We start from the raw sequence: 16456 nt of genomic DNA, 5'->3' as shown, positions 1-16456 counted from the left end.
TCAGGGCCCTTCTGAAAAGAGTTTCTGATTGAATAAAACGAAGGTGGTTGGGGAGTTGGTTCCAGGCTTTGGAGCCAATCATTGCGAGAGATTTACCCCCTTTTGAGACACATCTAAACACTGGGGGTTTTAGGAGATTGGCGTTAGATGATCTAAGAGTACGGTAAGGTACACAGCGCGCAAACCTGGTCCGGAGGTTGAGAGGACCCGAGGAATGGAAGATTCTAAAGGTAATCATCAGGATTTTGAACAGGATTCTTTTGTCAATAGGTAGCCAGTGTAAAGCTTCCAAAGCAGTAGATTCTGATGATCTCCTGGGCCATTTCAGTAGTAGGCGGGCTTGTACCATCTGGAGTTATAATGTTGTGTGGAAAGCACAGACCCGAAAACACAGTCCCTCTTCACTGACTTAAAGACCCACTTACACCACGTTAGTAAGCTCCATTATTTGTAAAATTTGGGAAAAAAACACTCTCAGCTAAGGAAGTAACAAATCTTACTCAGTATATAAAACAAAACACAAACTAATTCCCGGACAGAGAGCTCATAAACTCTGTGTCCAAAACAACCTGCAGTCTTCGTAACAAGGCAATAGAATGGTAAAAGAAGCAATTCTTGAAGCTGTAACAGTTCCTTCAAAGTAGTTAAGATATGGTTTCCATTCCTTGCTAGATAAATGTTCCACTCCAATGTTTTGAAGAAATTGAAAAGGTGTTATTCCTTTCGAATGTGGAATAGCGTGGGCTTTCACCTTTACTTTCTCTGCATAGTCCTTGTTATAGCTCGATGATCCTTAACCAAGATAACTAGCAGTTTAGCATTTGGAATTACGGTCCTTTTTGATGTTCATGTAAATAATGTGCAATAGTTACTCTACTTTTGACATATTTATGGATTTAATGTCTTTCACCCTTTCAAGTCCTTATTTTCACTGTATAACATGACATTTCTCAAACACACAAACAGGATAAATAAAGCAGAATCGGCCCAAACAGCTACCAAAGAAACAGGGGGGAAACGTTTGAACATGTCCTACAGAAAACGAGACATATTTGAAGTAGGATACCTGATTATTGACTACAACATGGATAGTACCATTTGTAGTGTAGGACGGGAGATCGCTGAGATGAAAGGTCTCATAGACAACACCTTGTCCAGCAAAGGCAGCATCTCCATGTAGAAGGATGGACATGACCTAAAAACATTAGGGTAAAAATATATTTGAACGATCACTTCAGGGAAAATAGCTGAGTGCTGCAGGTAGGAAGAACTCATGTGTTAGATGTGCTAAGGTAAAAAAAACATTTTAGTTAAGGCCACTTTCAGGGAGTAACAGGAATTCATTATCAAATGAATCTTCTTGATTCATTAGAATCCATACCCCAATAGTGCGACCAAGAGTTGTTCCTGAAAGCCATCAGTCCTATCACAGTTCAACTTTACAAAAGAGGACATCCACAACCTTTTATCAATTAACATTTGCATAGTAGCGCAATGAATAATATAAAGCCCAGAAACCACTATCTACTTGACAACAGAGATCTAGTAACATCTATATACTGTTTCGTACTGATTACAGCTGGGCACATGTTTAAACGTTAGGGCAAAGGCATTACTGGTGAATTTCTGAATTAACATGCTAAAGGCTTCTGCCATCCTGGTAAATAGCAGTACATTCACAAGGAGGCTCATAGCTACCAATGTGAAAAGCCATCAGAAGCCAGTACAACAAATGTCAAGTGCTAAATCATTGCTCAAGCAGACAAGGGCACTATGAAACCAAATATTTATCTTTCATGGGGCTCCTTCGCAACACTGAATCACTTAAGATTGGTTATTCTGGGGACTATGTTGATGCAACAAGTTAGAATTTTCTAAAAACCACCATTCTAATATGTGCGCTCTGAAAAAACATTAGCTAACAAAATTGCTCATAAACTTTATGCTCATGTCGAAAGCGCAATAATTATAATTCTATGTTAATGCCTCTGTTGCGGGGAAACACAAAATGCCTTTATGGTAATTCTACAACTCTTATTCCTAGCTCTTCCAACTTCACAACTTAATGGGATCTGTCTGTGCTGCAGCTAGGACTGGAAATCCTTCACCACAAGACCAGCCCAAGAAGAGGAAGCACCAAAAGTGCTGCTTCCTGAATCCTGTCAAGAGGCAGACAAAAAACAGGAACAGGGCTGGAAAAACTGGTGCTGCAATGGCAGAGGCATTGACCTTCTCTGCGTAGACTAGAGCAGAGAAGCAGTTGTAAAGAAAGCATAGCACGACAGACGAGAATGATCTCACCGCCAGCTGAAGAACATCTTACCTTTTTACCTTCTGTGTCACCACGATAGAACTGCTCGGCTTTGGTCTTTCCTTGCACCACGGGGTCCACTGCTTCCAGGTGAGATGGGTTGGCCACCAGCGACAATGTGAGGTTCTTGTTTGTGGCTCGGTTAATCCTTTCATGGTACATTCCAAGGTGGTACTTGACATCCCCGGAACCCTGAGCAACAAGTGTGACAGGTCAGACAAAGCAGACAAGAAATAGCAACTGCTTATTGTGAACACAGCCTTGTACAACAGCATCCACTGAATGCATTCAGTATCCATTCTAATGATCTTCGATATTAGTACTATAATGGGATAATGAGGAGCACAAAGACTTATTAAACAGTTATGTCATTTTGAGGATAAAGAGGAAAAATTATCATTCACAATAGCAATGCAATAAATCGGAACAAGACACAACAAGTGCTGGTACCATATTAATGTTATCAATCAGTATCATTTCCAAAGCTTTTCTGTTTACATGTCCCCGTAACTGGAAAAAATATCTGTAGAACTGTATTGCTTATTAAAGGCCTATCCCTTCAAGGAGGCGGGAATTCAACTCCCAAGATGCACTGAATTCTGATTGTACATGTGCATCATAAACCACTTCAACTTTATCAATAAAGACATATGAACAAAATGTATCACACAGCCCAGGTGCCAGTTAAGTAGTCACGCAAAAGGCAAACAAAAAGTCTGTACTTCTAGATTTATGCTAACAATACATAAGAGCTTTAATTAAAATATTCTGGCAAAACTAGTATGAGAATGTTGAATTTGTAAATAAATGTGTACCTTGTATTTAATTTATGATGCCCTAAAATTCTGAATTACAATGTCAAATGTAAAACGTATCGAGATGGTAGTATGATCAAACAGACTGGCATTTTTAGTTCCCTATATACACACTGCCAGTTTATAGTGCCAAAGGTTGCGTAAGTGACCTACAATGTCATATGGTCAAAAACAAAAACTTCTTTCACGTTTACCAAGTGAGCACAGGAATTCAGCAATCTACTCACATTTGCATTGTGACACTCTCATTTGAGGGTTGTTATCCTCCTCCGGTGGGTATCTAAGGGTTAATAGGAAGTCCATAATCACAGCACCTCCAGATATGATTCTGACCAAAGGGTGTGGCCCACGTCTACTACTAGCCTTCACGTCACTTATTCATGACTGAAATTCTATAACCAAACTCGTTATCTTTTGAGGAACTGCAAATCATCAGATACACAAGATAATGAAATCATGGAGCCACATGATCTAAAAGCTAAACTATGGCACTGAAAGAGTATTTCAACCTGGTCAGAATGGCTAAGCATGGAAGATGAAATGGATAAACCCTAACTAATAATGTAAGGATGAAATGGCACTTAATTAGGAGCCTCACGTGTCTTCTTTATGTATTGAGTTTTAGTTAGTATATACACAGCAAACCTATCACCAATGTCAGAGCGGGGGGAGCAACTATAATTTTGCAGGACACCGCAGGTAAAAATCTACTTGTGAACTCTATTGTATAATTTGCATCAAATGATGAATGTAATACACCTTGGACAGTTAACTGTTTACTAGCACACTTATATATATTTTATACAACCCTCTTCCGTCACAGCTGCTCTTTCTCTCAGCCAGTCTGGGTCTTCTTTCCCTATACTCCTCCTTCCCCTTTGTCTCCTTCTACCTTAATGTCTCTTGAAACTCTCTCTACCTCACTGTCCCCCTGCCAAGGGAGTATCTCCCTTGGTATATCCTTTCCTAATTTTCCCTCTTTCTCTACCTTCTCTTTCTCCTTCCTATCGTTCACCTCTCTCTCTTTCTCCCTATACCTTAGTCTATTTCCCACTCTTTATTAAATGTCTCTTCCATTCTTCTGGAATCATCTTGCAAATCCCTTCATTTTGATTTCCTTTCTATTGTATCTATGATTCAGTTCAGTTCTCTCTCTTATACAATCTTCCATGCCATCCATCCTTTCATAATCTGGTCACATTCTTGATTGCCCTTTCCTCCTCTGTCTGGCTCATTGCCAATTTACTCCTTCCATCTCAAGGCCTTCTCTGTCTTCATTTCAAGGTCTCTACCCCTTTCCATCCCATCCCATCACCACCCAACATCTCACATATATGATGGGCCAAGGCACAGTGCAAACAAATAGATAGTCAAAGACCACCTAATACTAGAATAGAAGCCACTTTAGAGTATACTTTAACAGACACAACAGCCCAATGACAACTCACACGCACAACATGCATCCTTTCATCCCCACGCAAGTTGTCTAGTCCTGCTGCCTTCACATTTCACAGACGTTTGATGGCTTGCTGATTTTTCCTTGGTCGGTCTGCTGCTGTCAATTGGCAAGTTCTTGTCAGTTTTCTGTGTATCTGGTGGAGGCTGCGGCATGGGCTGGCTTAGTAGTTCTTCAAAGTGCTCCGCCCATCTTGCTGTTGGCTTTGTTACCCATGATTATCTTCCCAGCTTTTTCTTTAACAATTCTTTCTGGTTTGCTGTATCTGCCAGAGATTTCCTTATTATGTTGTAGAGTTCTGTTCTTGCATGTTTCCATGGCTTGCTGCTTCCTGGACTTTTGTGGCACTACCACTGATGAATCTTAGCTTGTCTGCTCTTAAGCTTCTCTTTCTTCCTTGTTGGTTTTGGTGTATTCGCCTTTAGCTTTTGCTTTTCCTGCTTTTGTGCCTGTGGTGTTGACTGCAGCTTTCTTTCCCTTTCTCGCTTGAATTTTGGAGAGATTCTCGGTGGAGATCCATCCTTTATGCAAGTGTTTCTTGGGACCTAGTATCTTCTGGCAGGTTGTTATCACTGTTTCTTTGATCTTTTCCCACTGACTTTCTACTGGGCCTCTGTTGTCCTCTAGTTCTTGTAGGACTTCAAACTTGTTACTAAGGTGACTGAGTATTCACTCCGTTTCTGTGCATCTTTGAGGTTGGTGGTGTTATATCGCTGGTGTTGGTTTGTCGGTTTCATCAGTTTTAGTCTGGCCACAACAAAAAAGTTTGATAGAGCTATACATATATTTTCTTGAAGTTCTCACAGGCTATCAACCAAGTTGAGGTTTGTGTGTCCACTTAAGGTAACAGATTTTCATCGCTTTAGCAGAGCTTAAACTTTCATTCATGTCAGAATGATCAAAGAGCTGGTAAACAGTAGAAAACATGTGCTAACAGTAGCCGCAGAAAATAAGGTATGCCAAAAACAAAAGAAAAACAGGAGTAAGAATGTGCTGAAGTGCAATAGAAATGGTTTGGTTGGGCTTATTCAGGTGAGCTCCCCCATCCAAGGACAGGCAAAGGTATCAAAAAGCCCTACCCCTTGACTTATGAATGCAAAAAAATTATATTTTATAATCCCCAAAAAACCTGCCATTTAAATGTTCGCTATTATTATTAAAGACAACATATCTACTTCGGAAGAGGAAAAAGCTGTGTTGGAGGCATATAAAAACACTTAACCCCCAGGAATTAACATATACCAGCATAATAACAAAAGCATAATCAACCACTGAGCCCTTCATTCTCCCTCCCTGACGAATTAAATGTCTATACCACTTTAATATCAGCTCTTCTGCCAACTTATTTTTTCCCTGCTTCCATCGCAAGGCATGAGTGTAATTGTCTCGATGTCTTTGCACGATTTACTCACAGGCTAAAAACTTTATTAAATACTTAAATTAGCGTTACTAATGAAATAAACAAAGAGGGGATAAGGTTTTGTTTAACAGAAGTACATTAAATTTACTAACCAAATTAGCTGAAAGGGAAATATGAATTGCTAATTACACTAATGCATTTCCCAGACTACGGTTTTTCATATGAAACAAACTGTCCTACGTAGACCATATCGAATGACAAAATATATTAATAACATTGCACTGGGGTTAGAGGCTATTTATTGTAGCATAAGGTTGTTCATCAGTGGCACTGGACCCAATGCTCAATGCACAGAGCCGAGTCCCCTCTTTGAGAGGGAATAGCAGGGGCTTTACATGCTAATCATTTATTATGAGAGACAATGTCCCGGGCACACGTAATTGGGATCAATTTCTGGTCATGCAAGGTCTCGTATTCAGACAGAATCTGTGGTCCACACCAGAATGATGATTTTACATGTATTTAATGAATGAAACAACGAAAAAGCAACTAGCCGACACGTGTTTCGTCTCATTAGGGAGTGATCCCGTGACTTCTTCAGCGCTGAACAGAGCTGCGATGTAGGTAGGGTGAAACGGCAAGCTGATGATAATTCCAACCTGGCTGGGTAGTAACGTGGGGTGTGACGAGAATAAGGAAGGCCAAATCCTTTTTTAATGCACAGACCTAAAATGCGGGCGCATGTGTCCTAGCGATCCATCATGAGATGTAGGAAGCCGTGTTGAGTAATAGATCACGGTCCAGTGTTCGGAGCGGGAAAGGCGGATAAGCCTGAACCGTGGGGAGTCCAATAAATGAGGAGGGGTGTGGAGTAACACTGGTGCCGTATCGCTGTCTGAATACGAGACCTTGCATGACCAGATATTGATCCCAATTACGTGTGCCCGGGACATTGTCTCTCATTTGAACTTGTGGGTTTCTGGACTCACATATCCACGGGGGTTTTCAAGGTGTTTTTCCCACGACCTGGTAGCACCGTACATAAACATAGCATAGCTGACATACGCATAATAAGCTTGAGCGCCATTCCTCCTGTCAATACTAAAAAACCTTACACGATACAGTAATCATTTATTATAACAAAGGTTTGTGCTAATTACATTGATTACAAGAAGAGTGGTGTTCTAAATTAAATATTAAAATGTAGATGTTTACTACGACGTATTTTTTTAGAAATTCATTTTTTTTTCAGCTTGTTAGGTATGAAGTATTTTTTTTTTATTCATTTTTTTCCAACTCATGGCACCTTCATATTAGAGATCAAAAGCAGCTTCTTGGGTGTTTTCAATCTCAATGGAAAAATAACATGGGCATGGAGGTGTAACTCATGAGGGTTTGCATGGTGTAAAATGGACTTTAGGAACAACTCCAACTATGTACTTTACGACTATCTTTCACAGCCTCTGTGTTACCCAAACACAAGTAAATACATTTTTGGTACTCTTTGCCTCTAAACAGGAGTTAATTAAACTGGTTCTACTTTCTTTTTTAAACAAAGCAGATCTTATACAAGTTGAAACCTTGAAATTAAAAATAAGGCAAAATAACACTGATTTTGTTATCTTGTTATGCTTTCATGAAGACTCTTTTCGTTGAGCAACATGTACTAGATATTGAAAGCCATAATACCACACATTTAAATAAGTCACAAAGGGCCCGATTTAAAATGCAATTTACAAAAATAATATTAGTGTAAGAGTGCAAAACCACAATCCTGAGGAGATAGACGTGCAATGCCGAGCGGATAGCCCACCACAGCTACAGAAGATTGATGTGGAGCTGAGATTACACCGGAGACCAGAGTCTTCTGAACTCCACCTTTCCCAGGTGGCTGCCCCAATGCAGAAGTGACTCATCAGGCACCACTGTCAACTCAGTGGAGAAGAGAAAGGGGGCTAACATGCACCCAACTGCAGTCTGTCAGTCACATAGCAGATCTTCCACTCTCCTTCGAAATCTGGCCCAGGTTGGAGAGATTCTCTTGGTGTTGCACCCACTGGGACTTCAGATCCCACTGCAGAGCTTGCATATGTCAACTGGATACTTCACCTGCAGGATGCAGGAGGCCATTAGGCCCAGTTCCCAAAGAGTCACTCTCACCGAAGTCCAAGACTGAGGCTGAAACATCAGGATCATAGCCCAAATATCCTGGACTCTCCGCTCCGGATGATAGGCATGGAACTGCACTGTATTTAGAATGGCTCAGATGTAAGGGAGATAGGTGTGACTCTGGCACATTGACAGTGAACCCCGGCATATGCAAATGGTTCACAGCAACCTGGAGGTGGGTGATGACTGCCTGGCGTAAGCCCACCTTCAGCAGCCAGTCGTTGAGGTAGGGGAAAGACTGGAAACCAGACCTCCGACGATAAGCTGCAACCACTACCATCACTTCAGTGAACACCTGGTAGGCACTAATGAGGCTGAAGGGAAGCATAGCAAACTAGAAATGGCCATGGCCAACTGCGAACCACCGGTAACATCTGTGGGCTTGCAGGACGGGGATGTGTAAATAAGTGTCCTGCAAGTGCATCCAGTCTCCAGCGTCCAGGACAGACAAGTCCTGAGCCAAGGTGAGCATCTTGGATTTCTCTTTCCTTAGAAATGTGTTGAAAAGGCGCAAACTAGCCTAGGATGAAGTCCTCCGTCCTTTTTTGGCACCGGAAAGTAGAGGGGAAAAGAAATATGCTCTACTTCTGAAGCAGGCACCCTCTCAATTGCTCCTTTGACCAGAAGAGCCTACACTTCCTGATAGAGCAAGGATAGATAATCCTCCGTCAGCTGTTGTTGAAATAGTGGCAAAGGTGGAGGGGTTTCCATTAATGAAAGGATATACCCCTTCTGCACGATCTGAAGCACCCACTTGTTGGATATGGTTATAGATTATTGGGGCAGATAGTGCCTGATCCTGCCACCAAAAAGATGACTGTGCTGGACGATGGTTGCACTAAAGAGGCTTAGAGGCTGTGGCAGCCGGAGCGGTGGGGGACTGGCCAGCACGCTGGGCTTGGTTCTTGCATCCTCTTTGGGATCTGCAACCTCATCCACAAAGGGACTGGGTAATCTGTTGGACCGTTGGGGATTGTTGGCATTGCAGAAGCCCATACGTGCCCTGACAATGGCCTCTGTAGGGGTGAAAGGACTCTTGCTGGGACTGAACAGTTACAGAAAGCCTGAGAGAGCTGTTGGTGACCCGGGTCTCCTAAAAGCATTTGAGCCCTGTATCAGCCTTGTCATCAAATATACGAGAACCATCAAAGGGCATGTTAATCAAGAACGATTGGACATCCCCGGAAACCCAGTGGACTGCAACCAGGTGTGGAGACGCAGAGCCACCTTAGAGGCCAAGGCTTTACCCAGGGAGGCAATGGTATCCAGTCCACACCTGATGGTGAACTTTGCTGCATTCCGTCAGTCCACTAAGACTTGGCTCAAGATAGATCCGCTTTTCTCTGTTGCACAGGAAGCAACTGCACAACCGAGTCCCACAAAGCATAGAAAAATTGGCCCAAGAGGCATGCAGTTTTCACCAACTGCAAGGCTAGGCTGGTGAAAGAACAAATGCACTTCCCAAAGGTGTCAGCCTTTTAGTTTTCCTGTCCAGTGGAGTGGAAGGGAACGCATTTGGGTTCACCTTGGCGGTTGATGCCTGCTCAACCATACTCTCATGAGAGGTGACTTCAGTCAATCATGCATTGCACCTGTGAAAGGTTTGGACCAAGCCCCCAGGAGAACGTTGGTCAGAGCTTCATTGAAGGGGAGCAACGGTTCACCTGAGCCCGCTCATGGGTAAAGCACCACGTCGGTAAGGACCTCCGATGCCTTACGCATCATGGTGGCAAAGGATGCGCCTTCCTCAGAAACAAGGCTAAGAGAAGAAAGCATGCTAGAGTCTGGAGAAGTGGCAAAGCACTTGGAGTTGGTGTACAGACACCCATGTCTGTACACCAACTCCTTCTGGTTCAGAGCATATCAATTTTCTTCAGGCTCTGGATCCTCCTCTAGGGAGCCAACCCTTCCTTGGCAACTCTACCTTCAGGAAGGGAAGGTATATCTAGGGGCAGAAAGTCCAGGGGTTGGGTAGGGCCTAGACGGCGCAGGCATCATTCTCTGGTACTATGATGGGCTTGTTGTCGAGCAGTGTTGGTGGAGTCGTGGACGGTGCTGGATAGAAAGCAGCCAGGGTGGAAGAAGGCACCTATTGCGGGGTTAGTCCAGATCCTGGGGCAGATACAGAGGTACTGGCTGGCATTGGGCGTGGACTCGCCGGCAGTAACCCAGTCGAAGCACCTTACAGCTCATTGTGGCCCAAAGGCATGCCAGAGGGAGTCGGTGGCCCATAGATTGCATGCATAGTGTCGTAGAGCTCATTTAATTGAGCAGGAGTTGCTCCTGGAAACTCTGGGAAACGCACAGTGGGGCCGGAAGCTAGCTCAGCAGGTTGCGTGCAGGAGCAGTGCCTCCAAGCAGGAGTCTGGGAGGTGGATGCTGAAGAACGCTTCGATTACTTATTTTTGTGCTTCTTCGAAACCGATGTTTTAGAGCCGGAAGATGAACGTACACAGGCATGGCCCCCCGTGATCTCCCTCGGGAATGGAGCAGGACCTTCTTCTGCCATGCCACTGGAAGCTTCATTGGCCGCTCACCGATAGCCTTGAGGTGCATAAACTTGCACTTGCCACAGGCTTTGGGATCATGACCCAATCCCAGGCACCAGAGACAAACCAAGTGAGAATACGACAATGACATCTGTCTGTGGCAGTTCCCACAAGGTTTAAAAGTTGTTGGTTTTGGAGGGAACATGTCCCAAAGTACACTAGGAGCAAAAAATCAAAAGAGGGCAACAAAACATAAAACAAAGTGGTCAAAAAGTGAGTGAGGTAGCTCTCTGGAACTGCACTGTTGGCATGGATAGAAAGAAACTGATTTTACACACCAGTGTGGTGCTTATATGGGCACCTTGACATAACTTCCCACACGGACAACACCAAAGCAGAGCCACAATAAAAAACAAGCAATATCGCTTGCTTTCTATAGTGGGGTTTGTAAAACTTTGGTTTATAATCAATGTATAATCTAGTGGTAGCGGGGTGTTGATACCATGGTTTGTACAGGCTGGATGTGCAATTGTATGACCCACAGCTACCACAACAATGTGGAGTCAATCAACGCCACTACTGGCGCGCAGAGGTACTGTTCAAGAGTGCTGTTTAACACTTGTGGAATATTCTAAGGTTAGAAATCTGCACTTTGAAGTCTCTTTCAGAAACACTTTCACAGACACAAAAAGTCAAACAAAAAGGCAAAAATATATATATTCCATCTGAATCCAAAATAAAAACGATGCCAATAAAGAATAATAAAATACTTTAATGAGCAAATATGCACAGAAGCTACCAATTCCATTTCTCAAGAATTCAGTGACAAACTGGCCAATCATTACACATCTAAAGTAACATGTAGGAGTCTTCCCTAAAAAATAAAAATGCCAACAGCCGCAACCCATTTCTGATAAAACCCTTGAGGGAAAGGCAAATAAATCCTCTATGCTCCTTCAAAGAACCATCACCAACTGAATTTCTGGATTCTGTCAAAGCGAGCAAGCCAGTCGACCGTCCCTTTAACCCTTGTCCACCTCAAATCTTCAAAAACATTTGGCTATAAAATTTAGTGGCCATCCTAGTCAGAACACACATCCACAACTCCTTAACAACAGGAGTTTTCCCATAAGGCATTAAAAGGCTTACATACGCTGGTTATAAAACAAAAAAAACTAACCTAGACAATCAAAACTTGAACAACTACAGACCCATAGCAAATAGACCATTCTTGGGCAAACTTTCGCTCGATGTCACACTTCATCAAAGACAATTTGATACTTCCTGACTTCCAAACTGGATTATTTCCAGGAATAGGCACTGAATCTGCCCTAATCTCTATCTGGGATGACCTTAAAAACACAGTAGACCAGAACAGGGTTCTCACCCTTCTTATCTTGGACCTTTCAGCAGCCCTTTACACAGTGGATCCTGAGACACACTAAGTCAAAGCTTGAGGGAGCCAGAATAGAGGGCTCAGCTCTCACATGGATCACATAGTACCTACACAATAAAACAAATATTATACATACACCTCCATTCTCTTCTAAACCATACAGCTTTAAAGCAAGAGTCCCTCAAGGCTCAATCATCTTACCCATGTTTTTCAACATGTATATGAAATCATTGCCAGATCTCATCTAACGTGTTGACTTTACCTGCTATAACTATACAAATGACAAGCAGATAATTCTGAAATTGGAAAGCCTAAAGGGCATTGGAACATCAAAATCTTCTGTTGCCTAATGCCTGTTGCCAATGGATGACATGGAGCCACTTCAAATGGAATTTCTCCAAAACTAAAATATTCACCTGTGGTGACTGGAAAACCTATGACCCTCCCCATCCTCCTGGTCTGAAGATTTAAGACCACCACCAAAAACATCTAAGGAGGTAAGAAACCTCAGAATTACCATGGACACCAAGCTGTCAATGAATGAACAAGTGGATAAGGTAGCCAAGTTTTCTCAGAACAAAAACACTGTGGCGCATCTTCCTGCACCTAGGATTCCCAACCAAGGTTCAAGCTGCCATCTCTCGTGTCCTATCAAAACTGGATTACGTTAATGGTCTGTATCACGGCTCACCTTTATCAACCATGAGAAGATTATAGAGAGTTGGTAAACTCCTCCAACATATAAAGCCACAAGCACACATCTCCCCTGCCTTGAGAGCCCTACAATGGTTACCAGTTGCCAAAAGATTCACTTTCAAGCTGCTATATATCACACACACAGCAATACATGTCAAAGGACCAAGCTTTTATTACAAAGAAAATTTTAAAATACTACGCTTGAGAAAGGTTCCCCGCCTCAAAATTCCTACATACACAAAAAAAACAGAGGTGGAACATTTTTCTCTGTTCAAGAGCTGGCTCTTCCCCATATGACGACTGCACTCACAACACAACAGTGTACCACAACAGTATACTCAGACCTGAGATGAAGTTGTCATTACACAGTTGCTTTTGTACACTGAACTATGCAAATACATTTATATAAGGGGAAAATGTATATTACACCACAGGATACATGTGTATGCCAGACCATGTCATAATTCCTGCTTCTATATAGATGTAGGTGCATATATATAGAGGGAGTTCATTCCTGTTACTAAAGCTTTATGAAATGTCATGAGTATATAACCACATTATATATGTGCACATCAATTTGGTAGTATGTCGCGCACTCCTTCTTTAATCGTGTTAACAGTTTCATCCAATGTCAACTCAATAGATTAGTTTAAGCGTGCTGGGTGGGAAAGAGAAAGCCTACCTCTGAATAAAACTCTGCGTGTCATGCAAGTGTATAGATGCACTTGCCCGTGCCCACACTGCTGTGAGATGAACACACTTCACAAAATTAGCAAAACCTCAAACAATGCTTTTCTTGGTTTCTTAATACATTAATCTGCTCATTTTTACCATCACATTTACAAATGTATTGCACAAAACTCTATTACATCACGTCATTTTAACTTAGAAAGGCATAATGCATGACTTTTTAACAAAAAACCACAACATAATATTGATCAACAAAATGCTTTCTGTGGTTGTTTCCCAATGCATTTCGGGATCAACTGACCCCTTCGTCAGGGGTACTGTAATGAAACATAAAATCCAATGTTAAACATACAGGGAGGAACTGTTCTATTACACATTACAATATCACAATATTCACATTAAGACCAATGTCCCACCTCAGTGTTTTGAATAACTTTTGTGTGAACAAACCCATGAAAAATACTTTCCATCTAAGTGTCATGTTAACCAACATAAAACAATCATCACCTAGTGTTTTACAGGTCCTGTGACCACTTCCACCAATTCTGTGCTCGAACTCCAAAAACCACTATGAGAAAACCACCTAACATTTCCAACTAAACACTCATGTATGTCTATTTAGTACCCGGTAAGACACCTACTCGATGAAACAATTTGCCGCTGGAAATTGCTTCAGAATGAGGCTGATTTTAAGGGTTGTTCAAAAACAAACCCTTATGTGCCTTCACAAGCAGTCAAAACTTAAAGGAACTCTTAACTAAAAAACCATCAAACATCAGATTAGGAGAACCGGGAATGAAGTAGTGTAACAATTGTGTCCACTGCAACAACATAATTACAGACAATATAATCGCACATCCACAAACAGGGAAGATTATCAAACTGCATGACTCCACACTTTGTAATTCCATGTATGTGGTGTACTGCATTAAATGTCCGTTTGTAAGACGGAAAGGAAAATGAAAGTCAGGATTACTGAGCACAAGAGCCTCATACGCAATAAAAATCCTAACTAAAGTCTGGCTATGCATTGGATGGAGTCTAATCATGCTATCCCACAATTGAGATTCTTGATCTTGGAAAAAATCTATCTGAATCAGGAAAGAGACAACGCTAAATGGCTATAACAACGGGAAAGGTGGTGGATAAAACATAAGAACACCATGATACCTTTCAAACGAAAAACTGGATATGAGTTGCTATCTATGATATCACGTGTTCAAAGATACTCACCTCAGGAATCACATTACAGTCCTAAGCACCAGCTTTCCACACACGTAGACACACAATTTGTTTCAATTGTGGGTTCATTTGTTATGAGTTGGTTTAAGAGATGATTAGTTCAATATAGAGTGTGTGAAATAGGCCTAAGACAACTCTACATGACAAAGGATTGTTTTTTGTTTTTATCGTGACATTTCTAGAAATGTTTTCGCAGCACCATAAAAAAGTGTTCAAATAACATAAACTGTCCAGCAGACAAGCACACAAAGAGCAAACAGGTTCACATAAAACATTTGTGAGAACTTAGCAGAAAAGGTTCTTAGGCTGGTTGAGTGGTTTTATTGGGCGCCATAGTGATTGTTTGGACTCAGGTTGTGGTGGATTTTTTTAATTCTATATATTGGGGTACTTTGTGTAATACCACATTATTGAGTCACTACGTCATTGACACGTGCGGATTTTCGCAGCAATTCAACTTTTGTGAATAGCACTAGTATGAGTACCCAAATACGCCTGTAGTGATCGCTTGGATTTTTAGGTCAGGGTGGACTTTGAAACACACACATGAGATTCCTTCTCGGTGTGGGGTGATTTTTGTTGTTTTTGCCAATTGATTGATAATGCCACCAACATTTAGAAATCATTGCCATTAATTAGCTTGAGTTATCAGCACTAGCAGCTTATTTATAGAGGTATGGTTATAATAGATTTGATAGTGATTAGCAAGACGTAAGGCAGTTCAAGATGGCCGCCATACTCATCCGCAATGGACCAAGTGAGTCCGTTGTTGATGTCAGACACAAAAAGAGACTTATTCGGAAGGAAGACGCGGAACTTTTAACATCGTGGTTTGGTGCCTCGAGAAATGGTGATACGAGTACACATGGAGTTAACCAGAAAGTATTGTGGTGAGAGGAAAGTGAGGCTTTTTGAGCCGAGCAATTTCTGGTTAGTGCCAGTTTTTCATGGGGACATTTCATTTTTTAACAGCTACGGTGCAGGCCGTCCAAGATCAGTGTTGAACTTGGCAATTTTGAACGGAAACGAGGTATTTGTTGAGGATGTTTTAAGAGTTGAGTTGAGTTTATGTTCAGTTATATTTTCGAGTCTACCAGTGTGTATGTTTTCTCTGCCAAGTCTTTCATCGAGTGGGTGTCTTACCGGATACTACATAGACATACACGAGTCTTCAGTTGTAAGTGTTAGGTGGTTTTCTCATAGTGGTTTTTGGAGTTTGAGCACAGAATTGGTGGAAGTGGTCAATAGACCTGTAAAACACTAGGTGACGGTTGTTTTATGTTGCTTAAAGTGACACTTAAATAAGAAGTATTTTTTCATGGGTTTGATCTCACAAAAGTTATTCAAAACACTGAGGTGGGACATTGGTCTTAATGTGAATATTGTGATATTGTAATGTATAATAGAACAGTTCCTCCCTGTATGTTGAACATTGGATTTTAAGTTTCATTACAGTTCCCCTGACAAACTAATCAGTTGATCCCGAAATGCATTGGGAAACAACCACAGAAAGCATTGTTTGTTGATCAATAGTATGTTGTGGCTGTTTGTTAAAAATTCATGCATTATGCCTTTATAAGTTAAAATTACATTATGGAATAAAGCTTTGTCCAAATAATTTGTAAATGTGATGGTCAGAATGAGCAGAGTAATGTATTAAGAAACCAAGAAAAGCATTGTTTGAGGTTTTGCAAATTTTGTGAAGTGTGTTTATCTCAAAGCAGTGAGGGCAGGGGCAAGTGCATCTATACAGTTACAAGACACGCGGAATATGTGCACATTAAACCATGTAAATAATGCTGCTTTTAAACTGGATATTTATATAGAGGGGT

General features: G+C 41.6%; 1 protein-coding gene across 2 annotated transcripts in view; it reads right to left on the bottom strand.

Moving 5' to 3' along the window:
* Positions 1 to 16456, bottom strand: part of OGDHL (oxoglutarate dehydrogenase L) — a 713311-nt gene that overhangs the window by 352965 nt on the left and 343890 nt on the right. For both annotated transcript variants that reach the window (XM_085608435.1, XM_085608426.1), the window contains 2 exons: positions 2324 to 2503; positions 1067 to 1195 (listed from right to left, as the gene is read on the bottom strand). In XM_085608435.1, the coding sequence (XP_085464561.1) occupies positions 1067 to 1195; positions 2324 to 2503 (309 nt within the window). The remainder of the gene's footprint in view (positions 1 to 1066; positions 1196 to 2323; positions 2504 to 16456) is intronic.

The sequence above is a fragment of the Triturus cristatus genome, chromosome 1_2 (assembly GCF_964204655.1).
Source record: "Triturus cristatus chromosome 1_2, aTriCri1.1, whole genome shotgun sequence".
NCBI lineage: Eukaryota > Metazoa > Chordata > Amphibia > Caudata > Salamandridae > Triturus > Triturus cristatus.
The sequence above is the reverse complement of the archived record's forward strand: the minus strand, read 5'-3'. Positions and strand labels throughout refer to the sequence as shown.